At 42.8% G+C, this 23,938-nt stretch overlaps 1 protein-coding gene across 3 annotated transcripts in view; it reads left to right on the top strand.

Annotated features, from left to right (window-relative positions):
• Nucleotides 1-11,096: 11,096 nt before the first annotated feature.
• LOC130874467 (solute carrier organic anion transporter family member 1A5-like) overlaps nucleotides 11,097-23,938 on the top strand; it is a 53,753-nt gene continuing 40,911 nt past the window's right edge. Inside the window, exons 1-4 of one of the 3 annotated variants that reach the window (XM_057769840.1) lie at nucleotides 11,097-11,156; nucleotides 14,745-14,886; nucleotides 18,389-18,521; nucleotides 23,812-23,918. In XM_057769840.1, coding sequence (XP_057625823.1) covers nucleotides 11,097-11,156; nucleotides 14,745-14,886; nucleotides 18,389-18,521; nucleotides 23,812-23,918 — 442 coding nt within the window. Of the gene's footprint in view, nucleotides 11,157-14,744; nucleotides 14,887-18,388; nucleotides 18,522-23,811; nucleotides 23,919-23,938 lie in introns of those variants that run through there. The other 2 variants (XM_057769848.1, XM_057769855.1) reach the window with 2 other exon arrangements.

Raw genomic sequence — 23,938 nt, 5'->3', positions numbered from 1 at the left:
TATGTGGACAAGCCTGGGTTCTAGTGGGGCCATTTGGGTAACTGTCCTCAGGTAACTGTGTCTCCTAGGCCTTGTCTTGACTGACTGTGTTAAGTCAGGCTATGCCCTACTGTGAGTTATTACATATTGCATATAACTGTATTTGTTAAAGAATACCCAGACGACTCCATTTTACAGATATCTTCTAACTCCATTTGAGGGAGGAGGAGAAATGCACCAACCTGTCATCTAATACCTGTTGAGTGCATCATAAACCAAGAAGCAAAGACCTCCCTGGAACTTCAGCTTGTCTGGGTGCCCTATTGTTGATACTGTCTATGTGACTGCCTGCCCATCTGCCTGCTCACCCATCTGTCTTAGACCTCAACCCACCATTTCCAGCTCTGGATGCTTCTCGTTCAAGCTTTCCTCACAGCTGCAACCTTGTGGCTTTCACGCCCTGATGCCAGCATCAGCCTTGTTCTGGCTGGCACTGACCCAGGTCTCTAACAAACCCTGCCACTCCTGGCACCTCCTGAACTCTGTCGTTATTGTGTAAGCCACATACATGCATGTCAATATATGGATTGTGTGCTGTGTGATAAGAGTTAATATTGGTCATTAAAATTGGCATACAAGAACCTGTATTTATCTCACCCAGGCCACCAGGGTCGACGGATTATAAAACCAATTGCTGTCATCGAAACAGCCAAACTGTGTGAATTATTGTTATTCAATAAATGCTGACCCCGCAGGAAGACACAGAGCTATTTGCCTGTTTCTCGCACAGCATGCCCAGGACACCAGTGTGGAAACGAAGCAGGTGGTCAAGGCCACAGTCCATGGGGATGTACCGTCCAGCTGGGGAGCGCTAGTCTTTCCCAGTAAGCAACTTCAAGCCTGTCCCCACCCTACACTCACACAGAGCCGCTACAGAACAGAACATGTAGATGGGTGGCAGAAATCCGAAGGTGAGGGATGCTCAACCCTGCTCCCTTCTCACAGGAGCACAGTGGTTGGGGTGGCATTCTCTGAATGTCAGCTTCATCTGGCTTCCCTAGGCTCGCAAAATGAGGGCAGCCGCTCTCTTTAAGACAAGGAGGGCATTGCAGGCAGAGGTAAAGATTTGCAAACACACAAAGCTAAACCTTGTCTTGGTGGGTGGAGTCTAGGGATTTCGGATTTCTTACCCACAGCATGGCATGGGGGAGGGGTGTGGGATCATGTCTGGGCTTGTTTGCTGTAGGAGACAGAGGCCTCTGGATGACACAAAACTTAGCACCACTGCCCTTTTCTGTTTTGTTTTGGGGGTTGCCATAGTGAAGGGAGGAGGAATTAGCAGGAGCCTGGGTTTGTCCAATGTAAAGAAATGTGGAACCCGAGTCTTCAAGCCAGGCTGTGCTGAGAATCTGCCTAATGCCCATGGTCTGGGGCACAACTGAGAAAGCATCTTCCTGCAGGGCCCGGAGACAGTGACGGTTAAGACCGTTCCTTCCCCACTCCCGACATTTCCTCCTGTATTGGGGCAGAGCGTGTGTGATCCAGGTCGGTCCTTTCCTCCCTCTTCACTCAGCAAATGGGGCAAGAGCTCAGGGCACGCCTGGATCTGCCCTGCCTTGTCTCTTGGGCCTGTGCTGCCCCAGGGTGGATTGCCCTGGCTGCCCTACTCCAGCAGGCTTTCTCAGGCCCCGTGCTTCCACAATCTGAGGAGGGGCTCTCTAGAGTAAGAGAAGAAAATCTTCCTAGGACCTTAGAAAGCAAGGAGCCCCAAATTCTCTGGGTAACTCAACCCCCACTAAGTGTCTTCTCTGGCCAGCGCCCTGTTCAGTGTTGGTTGATAAACCCGTTCAACACAGTTCCAGCCCTTTTTTGGCCACATTCGGCCAGGCTTTACCCCACAGCCCTAAAGACAGTATTGAGCTCCTCCTATGTCAATTTCCTCACAATTGAGGCAGGAAGAAGGCACCCTTTATTTTCCCGACTATGTGGCCCCAGTCTCATTCACCCTAGCATCAGTCCCCGTGATGACAGCGACGGTGCTTTCAGAAGCACGTGCTGCTGGAGAGATGGGACAAGAACCCGAGCTCATGGGTGGTGGTTTGCTGCAGGTTCGTGATCTCTGCTAAGTTGGACAGTGTCGAAGCTCCGGATTATTGAAGCCACTTGTGTTTTCAGAGTCAGCCCAGGGCCGCAGGGCAGAGGGGCACGGAGGACTGCACCCTGCTCTCTCTCCCTCAGGTCAGGGCCACGCTCTCTGACAGTCACATTCCAGGGCTCTGAGGAATGCAGAGCCTTTCTAGCTGGCCGCGCAGAGCCCTGCTTCCTGCCCAGACAGAGCCAGTGGAGCATGGGCAAGTTTTATTTTGAAAGATGAAATTTAAGTCATTTTATTGCTGCGGAGACGTTCTGCATGGGCAAGGCTGGAACTTGCGTCTTCTCGCGGTATTTCTGGCTCAGCTGCCAAACCTGTCCCCTCACCTCGCTGAAACTCTAGCCCTCTGCACCTGTGCTGGGCAGCCCCACCTGCCCCGCCCCTTCTTCCACCTCTGACCATTCCTTCCCAGCTTCTTCACAGGCTTCGGCTGGCATGGAAAAGCCGGGATGCCCTGTGGAGCCATCCTTCCCCACTATTAGAAAACTTTCATTTCCTTAGCTATTAGCTCAGCTAGTCCTACGTCTTCATTTGGTGGCCTCAGGTTTGCGTGAAGTCTGGTTATCGTGCTGTGTGGCTCCTGGACCCATCCTTGGTCTGTTGCTTTCTTTCTAGCCCTCTCCAGAAGGGGCTCATTTTACTTCCTGACTCAAACTCTCTTCTCCATACAGACACACACGTCTTTATCTTGAGCCTAGTTTTCCTTCCCACTGACATCATAAGCACAGGGGTCCAGGCTGAGCCTGCATTTCTCCCTCACACCTGCTTGCTCTCCATTTCTGCCAACCATGGCTGGAGCCCTGAAGTGAGGTGAATTTCCTTTTCCTACCCTTCTTTCTCCCCTACTGCCATACCCTTAGTCAGTGTACCCTGCCCTCTGACCCACACCCTAATTCAACCCACCTCGGCCCCATCCACTGCCAGGTGAGGTTTAGAATCTCCAAGTACTCTTCCATACAGGTACGGTGTAACCCCAGGATTTTGGGGTCCCACTCTCTACTCAGCACCCTCACACCTAACCTGTTCCTCGTTATCCGCCTGCCAGTGCTTACAAATGTTCCTAATGTTGGAGAAGATGGTGAGAATGACACACCCCTTTCTTCAGAAAAGGACAGCCACGTGTACAAACAAGCTCAGAAGTTTTTTTTGTTTTTGTTTTTGTTTTTTTTTTTTTTTTGGTTTTTTGAGACAGGGTTTCTCTGTGGTTTTGGAGCCTTACAAGTTTTTTGTTAAAGCCTCAGGGAACCTGTCAACTCCTTGAGACCCACCCTGAACATTCTGAGGGCATGGTTCAGGGTGCCCCTCCCGAGCCCTTTCTCATTTCTCCACAGTCTCCCAGCTCCCTTCTGACTCGGTGCTCAGTGGCACTTGGGACTGTGTCCGCTTCACGTTTCTCCCCAGAATACCCTTTCTAACTTTCATTGCTTGGGCAAGTGATTTTCAGTGAGGCACATGTCTGTCATACCCAACACGGATGAGCACCTACTATGTGCCTTCTCAAAGCACGTCACAGACACAAAGGTGGACATAGTTTTTGCAATCACAAACCATGTAGCTGGGCAGGGAAGACAGAGCAGTGGGTGTCCATGGCAAACTCTGGGTGCCTGTGCTTTCCTTAACTCTATCTGAGCATTTTCCATGTCTTACAGGGGCTCTCTTCATGCCCCCCCCCCCCCCCGCTGCTGCTGCATTCACTGGCTTTATGCATCCAGAGCACACATCTGATTTCGTCACTTTTCTACTTTTAAGCAAAGTGTAGTGTTTTAAATGGAAGGATTCGTCAAAAGGAATGACTCAAGGTGGCCACCCTCACTATTGGCTAGCTAGGAAGAAATGAGAACATGGCAGGTTAATGTTCGTCACAGCATCTCCGGAAGCTGCACCCCTGCCTCAGACTTTTTTTTTTTTTTCTTTTTTTTTTTTTTGGTTTTTCGAGACAGGGTTTCTCTGTGGCTTTGGAGCCTGTCCTGGAACAAGCTCTGTAGACCAGGCTGGTCTCGAACTCACAGAGATCCGCCTGTCTCTGCCTCCCGAGTGCTGGGATTAAAGGCGTGCGCCACCATCGCCCGGCGCTGCCTCAGACTTTTGCAGGGACAGCTGTACCAGCCTCACCGCAGAGCTTGACTGCGGACACTGACAGGTGACGTCATCCTACCATTCCCTCAAATAAACATGGGGGATGTGGCAGGTCATCCAGCCCCTCTGTCTTCTCTGCAAACATAGCCGAGACAACCATTCCTTCCCAGGCCTGACTGATCACCGGAGACAAGTCTGCAAGAGCCCATGGCTTGCTTTCCTTTTCTCTCCTCGCTTCCATGCTCTGCACCTGGGCTTGGCTCAGGGGCATGAGCCTGATTTCTGTGAACAACTTCATGCTAACTTGAATGGCCCTACCGTGTGTGTGTGTGTGTGTGTGTGTGTGTGTTGTGGGGGAGTCCCTGGTTGCATATTTGAGAAACCCAAATCCCTAGCTTGCCACCCTAGCGAACATGAAATTACAACTAAAGGGGATTTTCTAATGGTAAACCTAAGCCCTGCCGAGGCTGACCAAACACTAGTGAGGGCGACATAGCTAAACACACAGATTCATTCCTGCCACTGGAGAGGCAATGATGGCAATGAGACTGACAGCACTGGAGATGATACAGTCATCACCGGGAAACGTGGGCAGTGCAGGAAGACCCCTGGGCGTGAGCCCCTCAGCCTAGTACAGAAAACCCCTGGGTGTGAGCCCCCTCAGCCTAGTACAGAAAACCCCTGGGCGTGAGTCCCTCAGCCTAGTACAGAAAACCCCTAGTACAGAAAATCCCTGGGTGTGAGCTCCCTCGGCCTTTGTGGGATTCCTTAAAAAACAGGTCGGGAAGCAGGGGGCTGTTCCTGTGGGGAACGTAAGAGAACTCCCACATCTGAACGAACTGAATGGCCTGCAAGCTACGGGCTTTGGAAGCCGAGACTCCCTCTAGAATACAGCTACCAGAAACCCCTGAAACCCACGAGCAGATCTCTCCTCGTGTGATTTCCACCAGGCGATTCCCACCACCTGCTTCCCCAATGGACGGAGTTTGTAAGAATCAAATGACAATGACATCTCTGTTGTCCTTACTGAGGACATTCAAACACTGTCTTTAAATTCCAGCAGTTTCTAAGTAAGCACAGGAACTAGTCAGAATAGTGACAATATTCTGGAGGAAGTCTGGCTTTCTAAGTACTCAGAAACCATGCCGATATGTAAACTATAGTTTGGTCGGTCTATCTATCTATCTATCTATCTATCTATCTATCTATCTATCTATCTATCATCTAGCTAGCTAGCTAGCTATCTACCTATCTATTCCTGTCCCGAAACAAATCCTAGCCCTGCTAGGAAGACAGGGTCGTGGACAAGGGCCGTCTCAGAGGGAAACACAGGTTGCAGGCAGTTTGGCTAGGGGATGAGATACACAGAGCCAGCGCTCACAGAGTGAGGGTATGACATTAGCTAGGACAGGGCAGCATCTGCAGCGTGTTCAGACAGCCCCTGCCTGGCCTTGAAGACACAGTGACACTGGGTGGGTGGGAAGAGAGGAGGGCATTCCTGCGGGAAGATTGAACCATTACCAAAGGTCCAGGTGGGATAGTGGGCAAGTGTGGAATTCAGGAGCTCACCATGCATGGTATCTGGGGGAAACCAAACTCACTCTAAAAACTTGGCGGCCACCATGTCTTCCTCTTAAAGATACACTGGCATATATTTAGGTTGGGCTTGGACCTTCTATGATGGTCTTAAGAACTTCAAGTGTTGCGGTGCCTTTTCTAAGTCTGAGAATTTGGGAGATACGGTAAGATGGGGACTGCTTTCAAGCTTCCTGGATGGGACAGCGAAGCCACTTTCCTGGTGTTGGGCTGTGTTTAAAAGATCCTAGGAAATATTCTGGTTGTCACTTATCCAAGTGCTTTTTAATCTTGGAAGAAACGGAATAAAACATAAAGCTCATCGCTCTGGGCACTGAGTAAATGAACATCTGCTTCAGCAGCTATGGGGAAGGCAAAGGAATGCTGGCTGGGGTCCTGCTGCTGTGGCACTTGGGGAGGGAGAAACAAACTCGACTTCTGGGGTTCCTTGGTGGCCTGGTGCATGTGGTGAGACAGTTAGTTGTTCCCCGAAAGGTGTTTGTTTACCCCTGCGAGACCTGGCTCATAGCTGATAGCTATAGAATAGCTGGCTGTTCTATAGAGGAGAAAGGAAATATTTGCTTGCTCTGGAGGAATAGGATGATGTGATTTGTACCAGTCCCAGATAAGATCTGTTTTACAATTTAAAAAATTACACGTGTGTGTGTGTGTGTGTGGTGTATAGTGTGATGTGTGTAGTGTGTGTATGTGTGTGATGTATATATTGTGGCATGTGTGGTGTGTGGTGTGTGTAGTGTGGTGTGTGTATGTGTAGTATGTGTATGGTGTGTGTAATGTGGCATGTGGTGTGTGTGTGGTGTGTATAGTGTGGCGTGTGTAGTGTATGTGATGTATCTAATGTGGCATGTGTGGTGTGTGTATGTGTAGTATGTGTGTGGTGTGTGTAATGTGGCATGTGTGTGGTGTGTGTTTGTGGATGTGTGGTGTGCATGTGCTCACATGCACAAACGTGTCTATGTGTGTGGAGGTGGAAGGCAACTTTGGGGAGCTGGTTCTTTCCTTCTACTGGGATGGCTCTGGGGATGGAAATCTGGCCATCAGACTCGGTGGCAAACACCTTTACCCACTGAGCCATCTCACTAGCTTTTGAATAAGAGCGAAAATGATCTGAGAGCCCAGGACAAGGTGCAGTGTGCTACACTAACTGTAAATTGCATAGTCTGAGTTGGGCCGAGGACCTCCCATTCTGTCATTGCCTAGCCTAATGAGTTTGTGATTAAATATCAGTCAGTTAGCTCAGTGTTGGGGGAAGGGGATCTCAGGCTCCCTCCACTTCTGATTCCATTTCCCACACTGTTAATCTCTCCCTTTTCCCCTTTCCTTCTTTCTTTTGAAGTTTCTTCCCACTGATCCTGCTTTTGAACCTCTGTAAATTGCGCATCCCATGGAATTAGCTCTCTTTCATGGCCGATCAGTGATCACCCCGGAGTCTCAGCCCTCTGGCTTAGCCTGGGCCACCCAGGAGCGGGTGTGAATGGGTACACCGGCCTTTCTCCAAGGCCCGCGTACTTGCGGCACACACTTCTCTCCCAGGCTCTGACTCAGAGGCTGGGCTTAAAAAACACACAACTCACACGCGCTTGATTATCTGATATTAGGACACCTAAAAGCTTAATATGTCAAAATAGGGAAGGGAGGGACCAAGAAACAAGAGACTAGGAAAAGTGCAGCTAAAACAGCACAAGAGCTGAGACTTAGCTGGAGAGCCCAGGCCTAGCATGCAGGGAGCCCTAACTTCTGACCCTCCAGCCCTAAGGCAAGCAAATCCTAACAAGACAGTGGCCAGAAACTGCTTTAGGGTTCCACCGCTTCACCACTCCAGGGGCTCAGAGTAAATGGACAAATTCTAGCTGGGGGTGAAAAGAGATGAAATATAAACTACAATATTTCATAACATTCCCCGTGAGAAAGGAAATCGAGAAGGGCAGGGGTGCTCCCAGCATGCACTGCTCTCCCAGTCCGCTGTGTTAGTGACCTCACCCCAGCCCAGCCGGTGGGTGACAGCGCTAGGTTTGGCAGGTCTTCCCAGGGAACCTCTCCAGCAAGAACACAGCCCTGAGGATCCATGCCTGTTTCCCGTCATATCTGCTATATTCAACTAAAAGCTACCTTGCTCTCCACACCATTTTTGTCTCATAATTTTTGTGTGGCTCGCTTGAAAGACTTATTTTGTTATTTATTTATGTGCACACACACGTGTCTGCATGTGTGTGTACACATGTGCTTTGGGTGCCCATGGAGGACAGAAAAGGACATCATATTTCCCGGAACTGGAGTTCTAAGCAGTTATGGGCTGACTGACATGGGGGACGGGAACTGAACTCTGGCCCTCTGAAAGATCGTCAACTCTTCTCGACAGCTGAGGCGTCTTCCTAGCTCCTGCCCTTTAAATATATAATTTTTTAGGTTTTTTTTTTCTATTTTGTTCTTTGATCTCTCAAGTTCAGTGCAGATATGACCTATCACTATTTTTTGTTTGTTTCATATACAAACACTTAGGAATATGAATTTCCCTCTGAGAGCTGCTTTGGCTACACTGGAGGTTTTGGTATGTGGTGCCTCTGCAATCAATCAGTTCCAAGCGACCCTTAACTCACATTGGCTCATAGATTACTCAGCTGTGAGGTCTGAAGCATGCAAGATTTTAATAATCGGTTGGTAGCATAGTTAGTTATTGATATTTAATTTTTTCATTCCAGAATACGGCTGTGTTCTGTATGAAGCAAGTCCTCAGGTGGGTGGTGGAGAGGAAGTGACTGAGGAGGTGTTTTTAAGTATATTCCATTTTTTTAAAACTTTTGCATTTACAGTACAGATGAATGGAAAATATCCAGCCAGATTGCAGTAACCCACTCTGAGATGCCTCCTGTTTTATGGTCCACTAAAGAAAACATTTGCCCATTAATTCATGGTGCTTTTTTGATTAGCAGAATCATCTTAATTTCAGAAATTAAACTGGGAGTCATGAGGGTGTCCCACAGCTGTGCTGCCACCAGAGACATGCCGATCTGTACGGCCTGCGCCTTGGACCATAATGTTATCTAGACCAGGGCTGCTGCCGAAGTCCATGTCTTAGTCCATGGCTCTATAGTAACCAGGGTCTGAGTTGATGTCCAGGGCTCCTGTTACTAATGAGAGCTGTGAAGATGACTGGGGTCTAGTCAGCCACCTCAGACCATGCTGGTGTCCAAGGACTGTGCTGCTGTTGGGATCATACTGATCTAGTTGGCCAGTGCTGCCATCTGGAGCCACAGAGACATATGGGCATAAGCTGCTACCTAGGGTAATGTCTAGGACCATGACCACTGCAATGGCAGGGATCTAGAGAAAACCCTGTCTTGATAAACAAAAGAAAAAAAAGAAGAAGAAGAAGGAGGAGGAGGAGGAGAAGAGGAAGAGGAAGAGGAAGAGGAAGAAGAAGAAGAAGAAGAAGAAGAAGAAGAAGAAGAAGAAGAAGAAGAAGAAGAAGAAGAAGAAGAAGAAGAAGAAAGCTTTATTTTAATCACACTGTCCTTAACCTAAGGTTGGAGCCTAATAGGCTCTGAGACTATCTTTCCTATCATCAAAGATGCAGTATAGTTATTTGCATTGGGCTTTTCAATAGAAATAAAACAAAACAAACCTTCTCTTAAGGCCGTATTTTCAAGATCAGTCAGAGTAAAATACTTCCTAGATAATTTTATAATATTCAAGGTACTGGTTAAATTATTCCTATTCAAGTAGTTGTGTGTATGTATTTGTGTATATACAATGTTATGTGTGCAGGTACAGGTGCACAAACACTGTGTGCATATTATGGAGTCCATGAGTCAATACTGAATGTCTTCCATTGGAATGTTCCACCTTAGGTTTTATAATAAAGTCTCTTTACTGAACTTGTCAGTTGTTCATTTGGTTAGCGTACTGGGTCAGCACACTGTTGTCTGGGTCCTCCCAGTTTTGGGTTACAAGCAGGTGCAGAGAAGTCCAAAGTTTTACTTGGTTGCTAAGTATCCAAACTGTATATCACAAACTTAGGAATCAAACATGCTACCTACTGAACCACCTCCACAGCTGTCCTAAACAGTTTTGTATCAACTTGACACAGGCTACAATCATTTGGGGAGAGGGAACATCAACCGAGAAAATGTCCCAAGGAAATTGACTGATGGTCTAGCCTGTGGTGCAGTTTCTTGATTAATGCCTGCTATTGAAGGGCCCAGATCACTGTGGGTAGACCCTTCCTGGGTTGTCTAAAAAAGCAGGCAGTGCAAACCACGTGGAGCAAAGCAGGAAGCAGTTTCAAGGTCTCCACATCTGCTCCTGCATCCAGGTTGCTGCCATGGGTTTCTGCCCTGACTTCCATCAGCAATGAAGCATGATATAAAAAGAACTGTGAGCTAAAATAAACTCTTTATCCTCTGAATTGCTTTCAGTCCTGGTATTTTATCATAGAAGTAGAAGCCTTGAGTAAGACCCACCAGCCCTAAGAGAGGCCTTGTTACAGTTCAGTATAGTTAAAAAGTGTAGTGATAGGAGCTAGCAGGCCTGCTTTTTGTCCTGCCCAGCTCCCATATGGCTAGCTTTACACCTAAAATAACAACACACAAATTGTATTCTTTTAAACACTGTCTGGCCCATTAGCTCTAGCCTCTTCTTGGCTAACTCTCATATCCTGATTAACCCATTTCTATTAATGTATGTAGCACCACGAGGTGGTGGCTTACCGGGAAGGATTCTAGCCTACATCTGTCTTGGGTCAGAGAATCATGGTGACTGCATCACTGCCTTCTACCCAGCATCCTGTTCTGTTTACTCCACCTACCTAATTTTCTGTCTTATCAAAGGGCCAAGGCAGTCTCTTTATTAGCCAATAAAAACAACACACTGACAGAAGACCCACCTACATAAAAAAACTGTCTGTTTTAATATTTTAATAATTTAACAACTATCCTACTACTGGGCTGTCTTGTCTAATATTGATATGTGGGCTTGTGTCTAGTTTTTTTTTTTTTTTTAGTTTATTATGCCTCATTTAGTTTATATCCCTGAAATGGCAGCTTTTTTTTTTCTTAAGGGAAATAGAAAAGACAGAGATCTGGGGGACCGGGGAGGTGGGCAGAGGGAGGAGAAACTGCAGTCGGGTTGTAATGTAAGAGAGAAAACAGAAGGAAAAACAATTCAGCCTCAGAAATGAATAAAAAAGAATGACTTGTTATGATTCAGTAAATAATTTAACAACTCCCTGTTACCTTGGAAAGACAGCAGTAAGATGTTCAAGGCATAAGCATCTGGAAACCATCAGAAGAACAGCATGGCCAAACCTGGGAAAAGGATTGCAGCTCATGGGGCAAGATGCTTTTCCAAGATCAAGGTATGGTGTGTTTGGATGCATGTATGTACATATGCATGTAAGCTTTGATAGTCCATGTAACATTGCTTCATTGCTCAGCTTACATGAAGTTTTCCAGCAGAAAAGCCATTTTACCTAATTTGTTGTTAATTTCTTGCCTTAAAGAAGTTGGTTTTATAATTAGGGATGTCTGACCAGGATGATCCATCCAGGATGCTTTAGAGGATGTTAAAGGAAGATGGTGTTTCAAATATTTAGGTTTGCATTAAGTTGTGGATTTTAGTCTGAGTTCAGAGGTCAGAACCCCAGAGCTCAGTCCTCCAGGGTCCTTGACAGAAAGTCAGGGGTCACAAGTGCTCTGCTAATTGATATGCAAAGATGACTTCATGACCTAGCCGGACAAATGTTTTCTGTAAGCTTTGGCAATACTACAATCCTTGTTTTGTAATATAAAAAGTGTAGCTTGTTAGCTGATGATTTTCAATATTTTGGAGACAAATTGTCATTCTCATAGTTTTAAAAGCATCTTTGCATCACCAAATGTGAACGTGCATTAATGCAGGGAATCTGAGCACTGGCCTAAGTCATCCTATCACAGGGATTTACCGTATTCACATGTGGTGGGTGCCATACACTAATGTAAAAGACAGGGGGCCTCAGACTCAGCCCTGGAAAGTGATTTTTTTTTAAATTCAACATTTTATTTTGCTTTATAAATAATACCATTCAAAATTTCCACCTCCTCCCATTTCCCTGCCACTCCTCCCCGGTTCCAGTCCTAAGAGAGGGCAGGGTACCCTGCCCTGTGGGAAGTCCAAGGTGCTTCCCGCTCCATCCAGGTCTAGGAAGGTGTGCATCCAAATAGACTAGGGTCCCAAAAAGCCAGTACATGCAGTAGAATCAAAACCCAGTGCCATTATCATTGGCTTTTCAGTCAGCCCCCATTGTCAGCCACATTCAGAGAGTCTGGTTTGATCACATGCTCGCTCAATCCCACCATCTCAGTGGGTGGACAAACCCCTCGCGGTCCTGACTTCCTTGCTCATCTTCTCCCTCTTTCTGCTCTTCAAGTGGACCTTGGGAGTTCAGTCCAGTGCTCCAATGTGGGTCTCTGTCTCTATTTCGATCCGTCAACTGATGAAGATTCTGTGGTGATAAAGTGTTTTTACCTCAGTGTTATAAGTACTTTGCAGGAAGTAAGTGATACTAAGCCCGGCTTGATTGTTTGAAACCTCAAATCCCATCCCCATTGACACACTTTCTCCAACAATGCTAAACCTCTTGATAATGCCACTCCCTGGAGGCCGGGAGATTATTCCTATTTAAAAAAAAAAAACTACCACTGTTACTTTGGAGATTAACTACAGTAGGTATTGGTGAGAAGGTTATGAAAAAAATTTAAATCATGACTTTACAGCACAAAATTTAGAGGTAATTGTTTAAAAATAGTTTTCTCTGTATTTAGAGCTATCTTAAATGCTAGGGTAGCCAAATATTCTATAGTGACAAATTGGAAGCTCTGCTTCCTAAAGTTAGAAATATAATCATTAACAAAGGTGTTCCTAGCCAGGGTAAATCATGACCTTCATGGACTTTGATCATTTACACACTGGTGACCTTATTAGATTCCAGTGGTTAGTTCTAACCCAGTGGCTCCACAGATGACCCTAGTTAATATATATGGAACAAAAAAAAAAAAAAAAACCAACAACCCAAAACTCATGAGCCTAGCAAAGGACTACAAGTAATGAAGGTGTTGGTGGAGAGGGCGAAGAGAGTAGAAAAGTAATCATCAAAATGGACCATGTATATAGAAAATCACCAAGCAGTGACTTAGTCAATAAAGTTTCTTAATGAAAACAAAGGAAAATATCTCAAGGGGGTGGGGAGATATCTCAATCAGTAAAGTGCTTGCCTAAGAACCTGAGTTCATTCCCCAAGCCGACATATAAACTGGGCATGGCGACAGCAGATACGTGGGTGCTCACTGATACCCAGCCTTGCCACCTGGGTGAATTCCACACAGGTGAGAGTCCCCGTTACTAAAAGTATTTACAAAGATTGAGGAAGCGCACCTACAGTTTTCTTCTGTCTTCTCATGTGCATATACATACATAAACTCATCCCTCATAAGCATATACACACTTACACAAAGAAATGAAAGAGAATACAAAAAAGAATTCCATTAGGAGGAAGGAAAGGATGCTCTAGAAGTGTTTGCTTCAGACTCTAGTGTGCTGAGGTGAACAGTCAGCAGGATTGGCTTTGTAAATACAGACATATGTACCAGTAGACTAGAGCCACGTGGACACTGATTTCTTTTACTTTCTGTCCACAACCGAGTTCTTTAGAGAAAGAGCAATTTGTTCACTACCTGCTTAGTTTTCCTCTTTAAATCTTAAATCAAATGAAATCCCAAACCTGATTATTTTCTTTTTAATTTTGTAGACCTTGCTTTAAAATACAGGACCTGAATTATGAAACTCACGAGAAAGTAATCACGTATCAATCACATCCTCTCAAAGATTTGCAGTGGGAAGGGGAAACGTCTGTGCCAATACCTATTTAGAGTTAGAAGACACACTTCTAGAGGTGGAATTGCATTATCTTAAAGTCGTACAGCATTTTTGAGCTGTATGTACTGAACTTGGTGTTCACATTTCCCAGTTCTTTGTTTTGCTTATATTTTGCTTCAGTTTATCCAAATTAATTGGTACTAGTGGCAATAACTTTAGAAGCAGTGTACCCTAACCTAACACAGGATGATTTGCCTATTAGTTTAGATGTGATTGTACAGAAGTTTCAGAAGCTGGGATGGTGACATTTGCCATCAACCTACTGCAGGAAGATAAGTTAAGGGAAACAGTAATGCATTCACTACATCATTCAATTCAAGGTTATTAGTCATAGGCAGGTGGTGAGGAGTCTTATTGGTATATAGCCATATTTTATCCTGCACACGAGGGACCCCAAAATGTTCTGTCCTGGGTGTACATGTTACAAACACCACGTGGACTACTGAGATAAAGAGCTATTGGACATATTGACTCAGAAAGAAAAATAAGACAGGTCACTTTACTGTAACTATTGATTCCAGTAGTGAGAACGTAGCTTACTTTTCTCAGGAATGTCAACAAAGTGGACAAAGGCTTGAACTGGTCAAAGATACCCAGAGACCTGTCATTCCTTTGGAGAGAACATAGATTTGCTTCAGAAGCAATGCTGTGGTGCAGTTCTGTGTTCTATTTCTTAAGGATAACACTTGCTCTGTAGATAACAGTATAATGCTGAAGACCCATCAATAGCCATGTCTTACACAGAATAACTCCATGTCTTTCTGTATGAATAAGATACACTGATACAAGAGCTAGGCCATATCCATCTACAGGACCCACCACTACTAACCAACTATTCGAATCCCACCCATATTTCCAGAGTTAGGACAGCATGACAGAGTAGAGATTACACTTTATAGTTTTTTTCCATTTTCAAGGTTTGTTAATGTTGATATAATCCCCACTTCATGGTAGATGCTGTTTTGCAAGTAGATGGCAGACATAGAATCAGAATACAAGGTTCTGACTTTTTCTTAAATGTGTTTCTTCATAGATGTTTCTGTTGGCAACATCATGCGCATATATAACCAAATCACTATCAGGAACTTATATGAATTCTATGCTCACACAAATAGAAAGACAATTTGACATTCCCACAGCTATAGTTGGACTGATCAATGGGAGCTTTGAGATTGGTGAGTTATTTTTACACTTACTTATTATTATATATTGATATTCTCTTCTTATTTCCTGCATTAGCTATTTCATCTGACTGAAATAAATGCTTCCCGTTGTGATTAAAAAACCTGGTTTGGGTGTGAAGGAACCACTTATTTAAATATTCTTGTGATGACATTTTATTATTGCCACGTACCCTGACATGGTCCCTCTTTTCTGACAAGTAGCAGAAAATTTAGAGTATTAATATCTAATTCTACCACTTCATAATTCAAAGAAAAGCTAAAGGCTTTTCTTTGGCATTTTAGAGGTTGCTGTGGGAGCCTGGAGGAACTGGTGTTCTGAAGGAGAGAGCAAAAGCTTCTTGTACCCTGCTGTGTCTCTGAGGTTGCCAGCTTTCCATTCCTAGACCTTGAGGAAGATTAGGATGCTTTCCTGTGTTTGAGTTTTGTCGGACACACTTCCTATGAAGAATGAATGAACTTTAGGCCCTCTTTTGGTGATGAACTCAGATATGAGAATGCAAAGGGTGAAGGACGGAAAGATGTCCTCTATAAACAAAGTGACCAGGAATTTTTTGTTCTTAGTTTTTACTTCCTTTAAGGTGAAATTATTTTTAAGGTTTTAAATCAAAACATCAAAGAAAGTAGGAACTGTGAAGTAGCTAACACATATCTTTTCTATCAGGATCAAGCTTCTTAAAGTCTTCCACCTGTGTTCTTGGCCTTCACAGTAGTCAGGATGAATGCCTTACGTAAGCTTTTCACAGATTCAATCATGCTCTAGTGTGTTAGATGCAACAAGAGCAGTTTGTTGTTTTTCCAAGGTTCTATGGAACACATTGTTCTAAGGAAGACAGTCTCTTAAAGGGGTAAAGGTGATCCAGGAGGAGAAATGGACAGGTAAATGTGAAGGGGAGATGTGTACAGAGGGTGAATCATCAAATAGCTTGTGTGGGGATCAAGTCAGCCCTATATTATGAGAAGGTGGAAGTTGTTAGAACATGAACCTGGAAAAGTGTGCAGGGATGAAAAATGGGCAGAGACTATGGGTTGCTCTGGAGTATGTCTTCTATCCCTTATGTGGCAGAAAGCCAGTATGGAGTTGGAAGAGAATCATGATTTTTCTATGTTAAGGACTCCTATTGAAAACCCAATACCACCTATTTTAGGATATTTTAATCGCACAAAATGAAATTATATAGGTAAAAAGGAAGCCAGTTGTTACACAAACGCAATGAACAGAAATGTTAATGCCAGTTAATGATTATTGAAAACAATTTTCTCCCAGTTCACAAAAAACTTGATTTTATGGAAAACTAATTTCTGTGAACTCTGTGGCTTTTAGACTAAAAGTTAAAAAGTCTTGTCACCAACCCTGCAACAGACAAAGGTCTGATCTCCAAAATATATAAAGAACTCAAGAAACTAGACTTTAAAATGCTAATGAACCCAATAAAAAAATGGGGCACTGATCTGAACAGAGAATTCTCAACAGAAGAAATTCAAATGGCCAAAAGACACTTAAGGTCATGCTCAACCTCCTTAGTGATAAGGGAAATGCAAATTAAAACAACTTTGAGATACCATCTTACACCTGTCAGAATGGCTAAAATCAAAAACAGCAATGATAGCCTTTGCTGGAGAGGTTGTGGAGAAAGGGGCACACTCATTCATTGCTGGTGGGAATGCAAACTTGTGCAACCACTTTGGAAATCAGTGTGGCGATTTCTCAGGAAATTTGGGATCAACCTACCCCAAGATCCAGTAATACCACTATTGGGAATATACCCAAGAGAGCCCCATCAAATGACAAAAGTATCTGTTCAACTATGTTCAAAAAGTCTTGTTTAAATTAGAAAATATTAACTCCTCCACCAGCAATAGATGTGATAGATGACTTGGGGGAAGTCTTAAGTAGAAATAATTGTGAGAGGAAGGAATTCACATTGGCCAATGAATGCAGCATTTGGTGGGCATTTCCCCACCTAGTTTTGCAAGCATCTTTCCCCTAGCCTGAACGACACCTTACATTTCCCCACAACTTCCCTCCAATTATTTGAGGCCCACCAAGACAACATAAAATGCAATCTAAACCTAGTGTGAGGAGGAAATACTTTTCATTTCAAACAATAGAGATTTCAGATAAGAGCCAGTGTGTGCATAGTGGTACAAAGACTACAAAGAAGCCCAGAGAGCTTCTGAATGATGACCTCAATGACAGGGACTTTGGACAAATTGAAAGCAAAGTCTTCATTATCTTTTAAGTATTTGAGATCACTTAGAGATTTACAAAGACACGAAAGAAGGGTGTTTGAATTTTCTGATTTTTTCTTTATCTATTATATGAGCAGGGTAAATAGTCTACATCAAACTAAAAATATACGGTTTGAGGAAATCTTACTTATGTTGCTTCTTTTTTTGTGAATAATACTTATGATTGAGCCTAGAGCCTCTCACACATTAGACACATTAGACAAGCATTCTACCACCCTATTCCCAGACCCTTTATTTATATTTTATTTTGAAGAAGTTCTTAGTAAGGTGATCTTGAACTCACTCTGTAGCACAGGCCAATCTTGATCTTGCAGTCATCTTGTCTTAGCCACACTGTGACGGGGATGGCAGGTGTATGGCACCAAGACACACTTGTACTTTCTTTTCTTAAGCATGTTTATCAAAGGCCTTCCTGTCAGAATAGGGCTTCCCTCTGAGGTTCTTTAAACCAAAGCTTTCTCCTAAACCAAAGAGATGAGTTTTTATGTTGATTTTTTGATTCTGGTAATCTCATCCTAAGATCCAGTTGGAGGTTTAACACTCTGACTTTCCCTGTGTTAACAGTATCTGGTCTGAGGGAATATGTAGCAATAGAAGCAGATGTTCATTATGGCCATGTTGAGTCATAAAGAGGTTTTTAAATAGTCAAAATAGAGCAGCCATAAAAGGAGAGGTCATGGATGACTTGCAGGCTGACACCTCCTTGTGTATCCATTTCAAGGGCTGAATAATTCCTAATAGAGGACTTAATATTAAACAGAATGGAGGAGAACCTTACAGGGTCACAAATGATATATATATATATATATATATATATATATATATATATATATATATATAAAGGGGTAAGTCACAAAACAATCCCACAGTTTGGAATTATGATTAATAAAAGGATTATTTGTTTAAAGGGAAAATCTTACAGATCACCATCCTAAACAACAGCATTCTGCACTACCAGGAAAAGAGTCTGGTAGCTAGAAGCGGAGTCTGAAGCAAGAGAAAGAGCACACAGCTATGGCTGCTTTTTCAAGCCAAAGAGACCACACCCAGGTGGGCTGGTATCTTAAAAGCTATTGGCTGAAGAGGCGGAAGGAGCTCCCACACACAAACCTTGTAGACACCCATCCCTGTATTCTTAAGGAGGTTGTTAAACAATGAACCCTAAAGTACAAATGTTTGAGAGGCTATGGACTAAGATCTGTTAATACTTTACTGAAACAACATTCTCTTTCCCCTCTCCTAGGAAACCTTTTGTTGATTATATTTGTGAGTTATTTCGGAACAAAACTGCACAGGCCTATCATGATTGGTGTTGGATGTGTGGTTATGGGCCTAGGATGTTTCATAATATCACTACCTCATTTCCTGATGGGCCGGTGAGTATCCCAGTTTTTGATGATGTTTTAGGTTGAACTTTCACTTACAGGAAATGAGGCTCAGAATTTTCTCTCTGGGAGGAGCAATGCTCCCCCAAAGTACAGAATGCTAATATGGAAATTAGAAGATATGGTCTCCACATGGCTGGTATGATTTGTGAATCTTGTGACTTTGGGGTCCATTTTAAGTCTCATCTAATCCATTGGTGAAGTGCAAATTTGAGAAACCACTTTCATGAAGTTGGGACACCTGAATGGATTCTCTGAATCTGCCAAAGCTTGGGCTGACTTTTAGACACTCCAGTTACAAGAGGTCTACAGTTTGACATATTCATGGGTCAGCAAGGTATAGCCCTTGTATTCAAGACTTATTTTCATTTTCATGTTTACTATTGTATCATAACATAGAAAAGTGTAAATGTGAATTATGTAATTATCCCCTTTTCCCTTTCCTGCTTTCTTGGGGAAAGTTTTTACTTCTTTCTTCTGTTTGCTTGTATCTTATTACTTTTTAGTACCTTAATATCAAATGATATACAAAATAATGTTTTCTACCATAGAATCATGCTATTCTTTGTTATAGAACTCAGTTTTTATCCAGGTTCAAAACTTAGCTCATTTAGCAACATTTGATGGACTTCATCTGAGTCTCTCATTATCTCACAAGGCCCTCACTGGCTGGCAGAGTGAACAGCCATCAACACGGGTCAGAAACTTCACTTTTGTCCCAGGCATGCCTTTTGCTGTTGTCTGCTGTTCTCCGCCTGCCTCTGAATGTAAACCTCTGGACCATCCCAGTGCCATTTCCTTGTAATTCTCTATCATTCTTTGTAGTAATAGGAGCAGCTGGCTCCTTCCACCACCCAACTAGCTTTACCCAAAATAATTACATGGAAACTGTATTCTTATAAACACTGCTTGGCCCATTAGTTTTAACCTCTTATTGGTTAGCTCTTACAAATTGATCTAACCCATTTCTAATGTTCTGTGTAGCACCACGAGCTGGCTTACCAGGAAAGATCTTAACCTGTGTCTGTCTGGAGTGGGAGAATCATGGTGACTGCCTGATTCCACTTCTTTCTCCCAGCATTCTGTTCTGTTTACTCCATCTACCTAATTTTCTGTCCTATCAGAGGCCAAACAGTTTCATTATTAACCAATAGACATATGACCCTCCTCCATTAATTCTTGAATTTGACTTCCTTTCACCATCTTCTTCTTCCTCCTGTCTCCCCCTATTCTTTTTCATTATTTCTTTTGTTTATCTTTCTTTTTGTTTTTAAGATCTTTCATCAATTTTATGTATGTCAATGTTTTACTCACATGTATACTTATGCACCGTGTGTGCATCTTGTGCCCACAGATATCAGAAATGTGTCTGATTCCCTAGAAATGGAGTTAGAGATAGTTGTCAGCTACCATGCAGGTGCTGGAAAAAGGAACCCGGATTCTCAAGAGCAATGCAACAAATTCTCTTAATTACTGATTGATATCTCCAGTTGCTCTTTCCTATTCTTTTTTGAGACAGAGTCTTGCTATATAGCCCAGGCTGGCATGGGATGTACTATATAGCTCAGGCTGGCCTTAAACTTTTGGTGATTCTCCTGCTTCAGCCTCCCAACTGTAGGCACTTTTGATATTTTTGGTGTTAGCACTTTTGATCCCAAGAGTCATTGTCAGGTAATGGATTCTGTCAATTCTTGTTATGATATTGTAAGCAGAATTTTCTTGTCCTGACTGCCTGGTCCCAAATAATCCCTCAGAGGCTTATGTTAATTACAAATGCTTGACTGAAAGCTCAGGCTTATTGCTAGCCAACTCTTGTTAGTTAACCCATATTCCTTATCTATGCTCTGCCACATGATGGAACCTTTATTAACAAGGCATCTTCATCTCCTGCTCCCTCTACATTTGACTGGTGACTCCTCTCTCCACCATTCTCCTTCCCATCATCCTTAGTTTGGTTGTCCACCCATGCTTCCTGCCTTGCTAATGGCCCATTAGAGTTTTTTAAAATCAATATGAGTGACAAATCTTTACAGTGTACAAGAATATTTTTCCATAGAATTTCTCCCTTTTTGCCTAATTAAAAAGAGAGGTTTTAATTTTATGTTTAAAGTTAACTTTAAAAAGATTGTGTACAACAAAACAGTTATCAAGTGAAGAAGGATGCTTAAAAGAAATCCCACACTAGCTCAGAATTGAGAATAATAGATGGCTTTTTATTTAAAGGTAGAGTCACAAGTCACAATCCTTCTGCTGGATACTATGGGCCAGTAGGCTGAAGGTGGATGCCCCAACGGAACAGAAGAACTTTGGGTGACTGTCCAGGCAGTGAGATGTCTCTGTCATTTCTAGAGTTATGAAAGTTGCTTACAACATTCTCCCTGTTTACTTAGGTACTATTATATCTTTCTGGAGTCTTTGATGGAGTTGAAGATTTTATAGTTATAGTTTTCCTTAGTTATAATAAAAGATAAAGTATATATAAATATTATAACTGTAATTCTTGCTTGACAAGTGTTATATGTAATTTTACTATGTTAAAGTTAAAGTCTTCCTTTTTGTTTAAAGAGAAAAGGGGAAATGGTGTGGGAGGTCCTTCTGTCTATGTGTTGCTTTTATTGGTTAATGAATAAAGAAACTGTCTTGGCCTGTTGATAGGGCAGAACTTAGGTAGGTGGAGAAAACTTGACTGAATGCTAGGATGAAGAAGGCAGAGTCAGAGAGAAGCCACGGAGACACCAGAGTCAGCCATGCCAAAACTTTAGCCGGCAAGCTACAGCCATGTGGTGATACACAGATTAATGGAGATGGGTTAAATTAATATGTAAGAGTTAGCCAATAAGAAGCTAGAGCTAATGGGCCAAGCAATGATTTAATTAATACAGTTTCTGTGTGATTATTTTTGGTCTAAGTTAGCCAGGAGGCCAGGAAGAACAAGTAGCCCCTCCTTGTAATAATCAAGTAAGAATTACAGTTACAATATCCAGTCTATTTGTATTTGACAAAATTAGAGAAAAATACTCTATTTTCTATCTTATCATTGTGAGTCCAAAGTTTTGTACCTAATTTATCTTTTGTCATAAATAAATAAAGTTCTAACTATAATTATCTAGTATTCAACTCCATCAAAGACCCCAGAAGGGTGAAATGTTACCTAATGACAGGGACAGCAGACTGCCTGGACAGTCACCCCAAGTTTTTCTGTAATATTGGGTTATCCATCTTTGGCCCCTCAGCCTAGTATGTCTGGCAGACTTTTCTTAGAAGCAGGAAATTTTGAAAGACCATTCTATATCATCTTGGCAAAGTCTGATAGACACTTTCTTTTGTGTCTTGTTGATCCAGTTTGGAAAGTAACTCTCAGCAATTGAGGCAAGGGTGGTTTCTTTGCCCACATGCCCTGTTTGTATTATAAACAAAGCAAACTCCATGTGGAGTTTCTTCGATGCCCATAATCTTCTCTGAAGTAAATTAGTGCTGCCTGGGAGCTCACCAAGACCAGCTGGATTATGACTGAAAAAGAATGGGATAAAACCGGACTCTCTGAACATGGCGGACAATGAGGGCTGATGAGAAGCCAAGGACAATGGCACTGGGTTTTGATCCTACTTCATGTTCTGGCTTTGTGGGAGCCTAGCCAGTTTGGATACTCACCTTCCTAGACCTGGATGGAGGGGGGAGGACCTTGAACTTTCCACAGGGCAGGGAACCCTGACTGCTCTTCAGACTGGAGAGGGAGGGGGAGAGGAGTCGGGGGAGAGAGAGAGGAGGGGGAAGAGCGGGAGGGAAATGGGAGGCTGGAAGGCAGCGGAAATTTTTGTTTTCAAAAAAAAAAATAATTAGTGCTGCCAGAAGCAGATGTGACTCATTGTCATGAAAAGCCATAGGTTATTAAAAATATTAAATGCCATATCTATAGGCCTTTGAAGTGATTTAAGATCATCTATCTAAATATACCTGAGTATGACTTTTAAAAAATACCTAACATGACTGTAAGTTTGACTATTAGAGATAACTACTACTCTGTATTTCTTAATTATATATTACATTTTTAAATGAGCTGCATAAGCACAATATCCTATACAAGAGTAGAAATATACCAATAATGAAACAGAAATAACTTTAAATATGTATCAATAAATTAAAATCCAAACCAATGTAAAGTAGTCTGACATTAATAGGTGTTTTCTGGATTAAAGTAGATTCAAAAACATTCTTTTATCCTATCATTTCTATATCCTAGCTCCCTATTTTCCTCTAGAAAGAGATCTTTGAATTTAACTCTTTTGTTTTGTTTATTATTTTTTTCTTTTACTATGAGCCCACATATTGGGTGCCGGGTGAAGTGTAAATCTAATTAATAGCAACCAGGAGTCAGATATTGGGGTAAAAACATGAATGATCAGAGAACCAACAGAACCAGTGACTTCCTACCTCTGCAGTTCCTCTGATCCAAAAGGGCCGAGATCCTGTCCCCGCATCACCTTATCACTTCCTGTTTCTTTTTGTACAGACCTCCAGACTTCTATGGTTAACTAGTGGATAGTTCTACCCTTTTACTCTAAGCCAGCATTATTTATCAGGATACAATTAAATTAGCACACAACATGACCTAATGTCTTTTTATCTGCTGGAGTTAATGAACACATAGGACAATGATTGTTTTAATTCTCAGAAAGGAAGGGTGGAAACATAGCTCAGAGAGCACAGAGCAACTGTCTTTATTGTTGTGTTGTTTTGTGTCTCTCTAAAGCTTTTATCTTCTCAATCCTATTTTAGTGAGTCTCTTTATTTTTCTTTCTTTTGTTTTCTATACCACTCCAATTATTTCTAGGAAACTGTTCTTTAAAAATCCCAGAGAGTTGACATTAGAGAATCTGAAAGCTATGTCACCCACACATAGAGACTTGAGAACTAACTGTAAAGAAGGGGCACATTTTTGGTGATTATTAAGTTCTTTTGATGATATTGATAACTTACTTTTATGCATTCAGTTTTTTTTACTCTCTTTCTGCATTTTTTTTGAGATATGCTTTCATGAAACACAGTGTCCTCAGACTTGCTGTGGAGCTGAGAGTGGTCTTGAGTTTCTCATTCTCACATCTCCACATCTTACGTGCTAGAGTGACAGTCATAGGCTGTCATACCCAGGTTAGAATGACTGCTGTGGAGACATATCTGCATGGGCTCTGGATGCTGCATTCAGGGAAGCAGGAGTCAATGATCTGCAGATGCTCTCATTGCACTCAGGTCCTCACAGTGAATGTTTCCTGTGTCCACACAGATACGAATATGAAACAACGATCTCACCTTCAAGCAACTTGTCCTCAAACAGCTTCTTGTGTTTGGGAAACAGAAGCCAGACCTTACTGCCAACACCAGATCCAGCAGGTGTACTAATGTTTCTTGCT

Source organism: Chionomys nivalis, chromosome 1 (genome assembly GCF_950005125.1).
Source record: "Chionomys nivalis chromosome 1, mChiNiv1.1, whole genome shotgun sequence".
Classification (NCBI taxonomy): domain Eukaryota; kingdom Metazoa; phylum Chordata; class Mammalia; order Rodentia; family Cricetidae; genus Chionomys; species Chionomys nivalis.
This window is presented reverse-complemented; position numbering and strand designations above follow the sequence as displayed.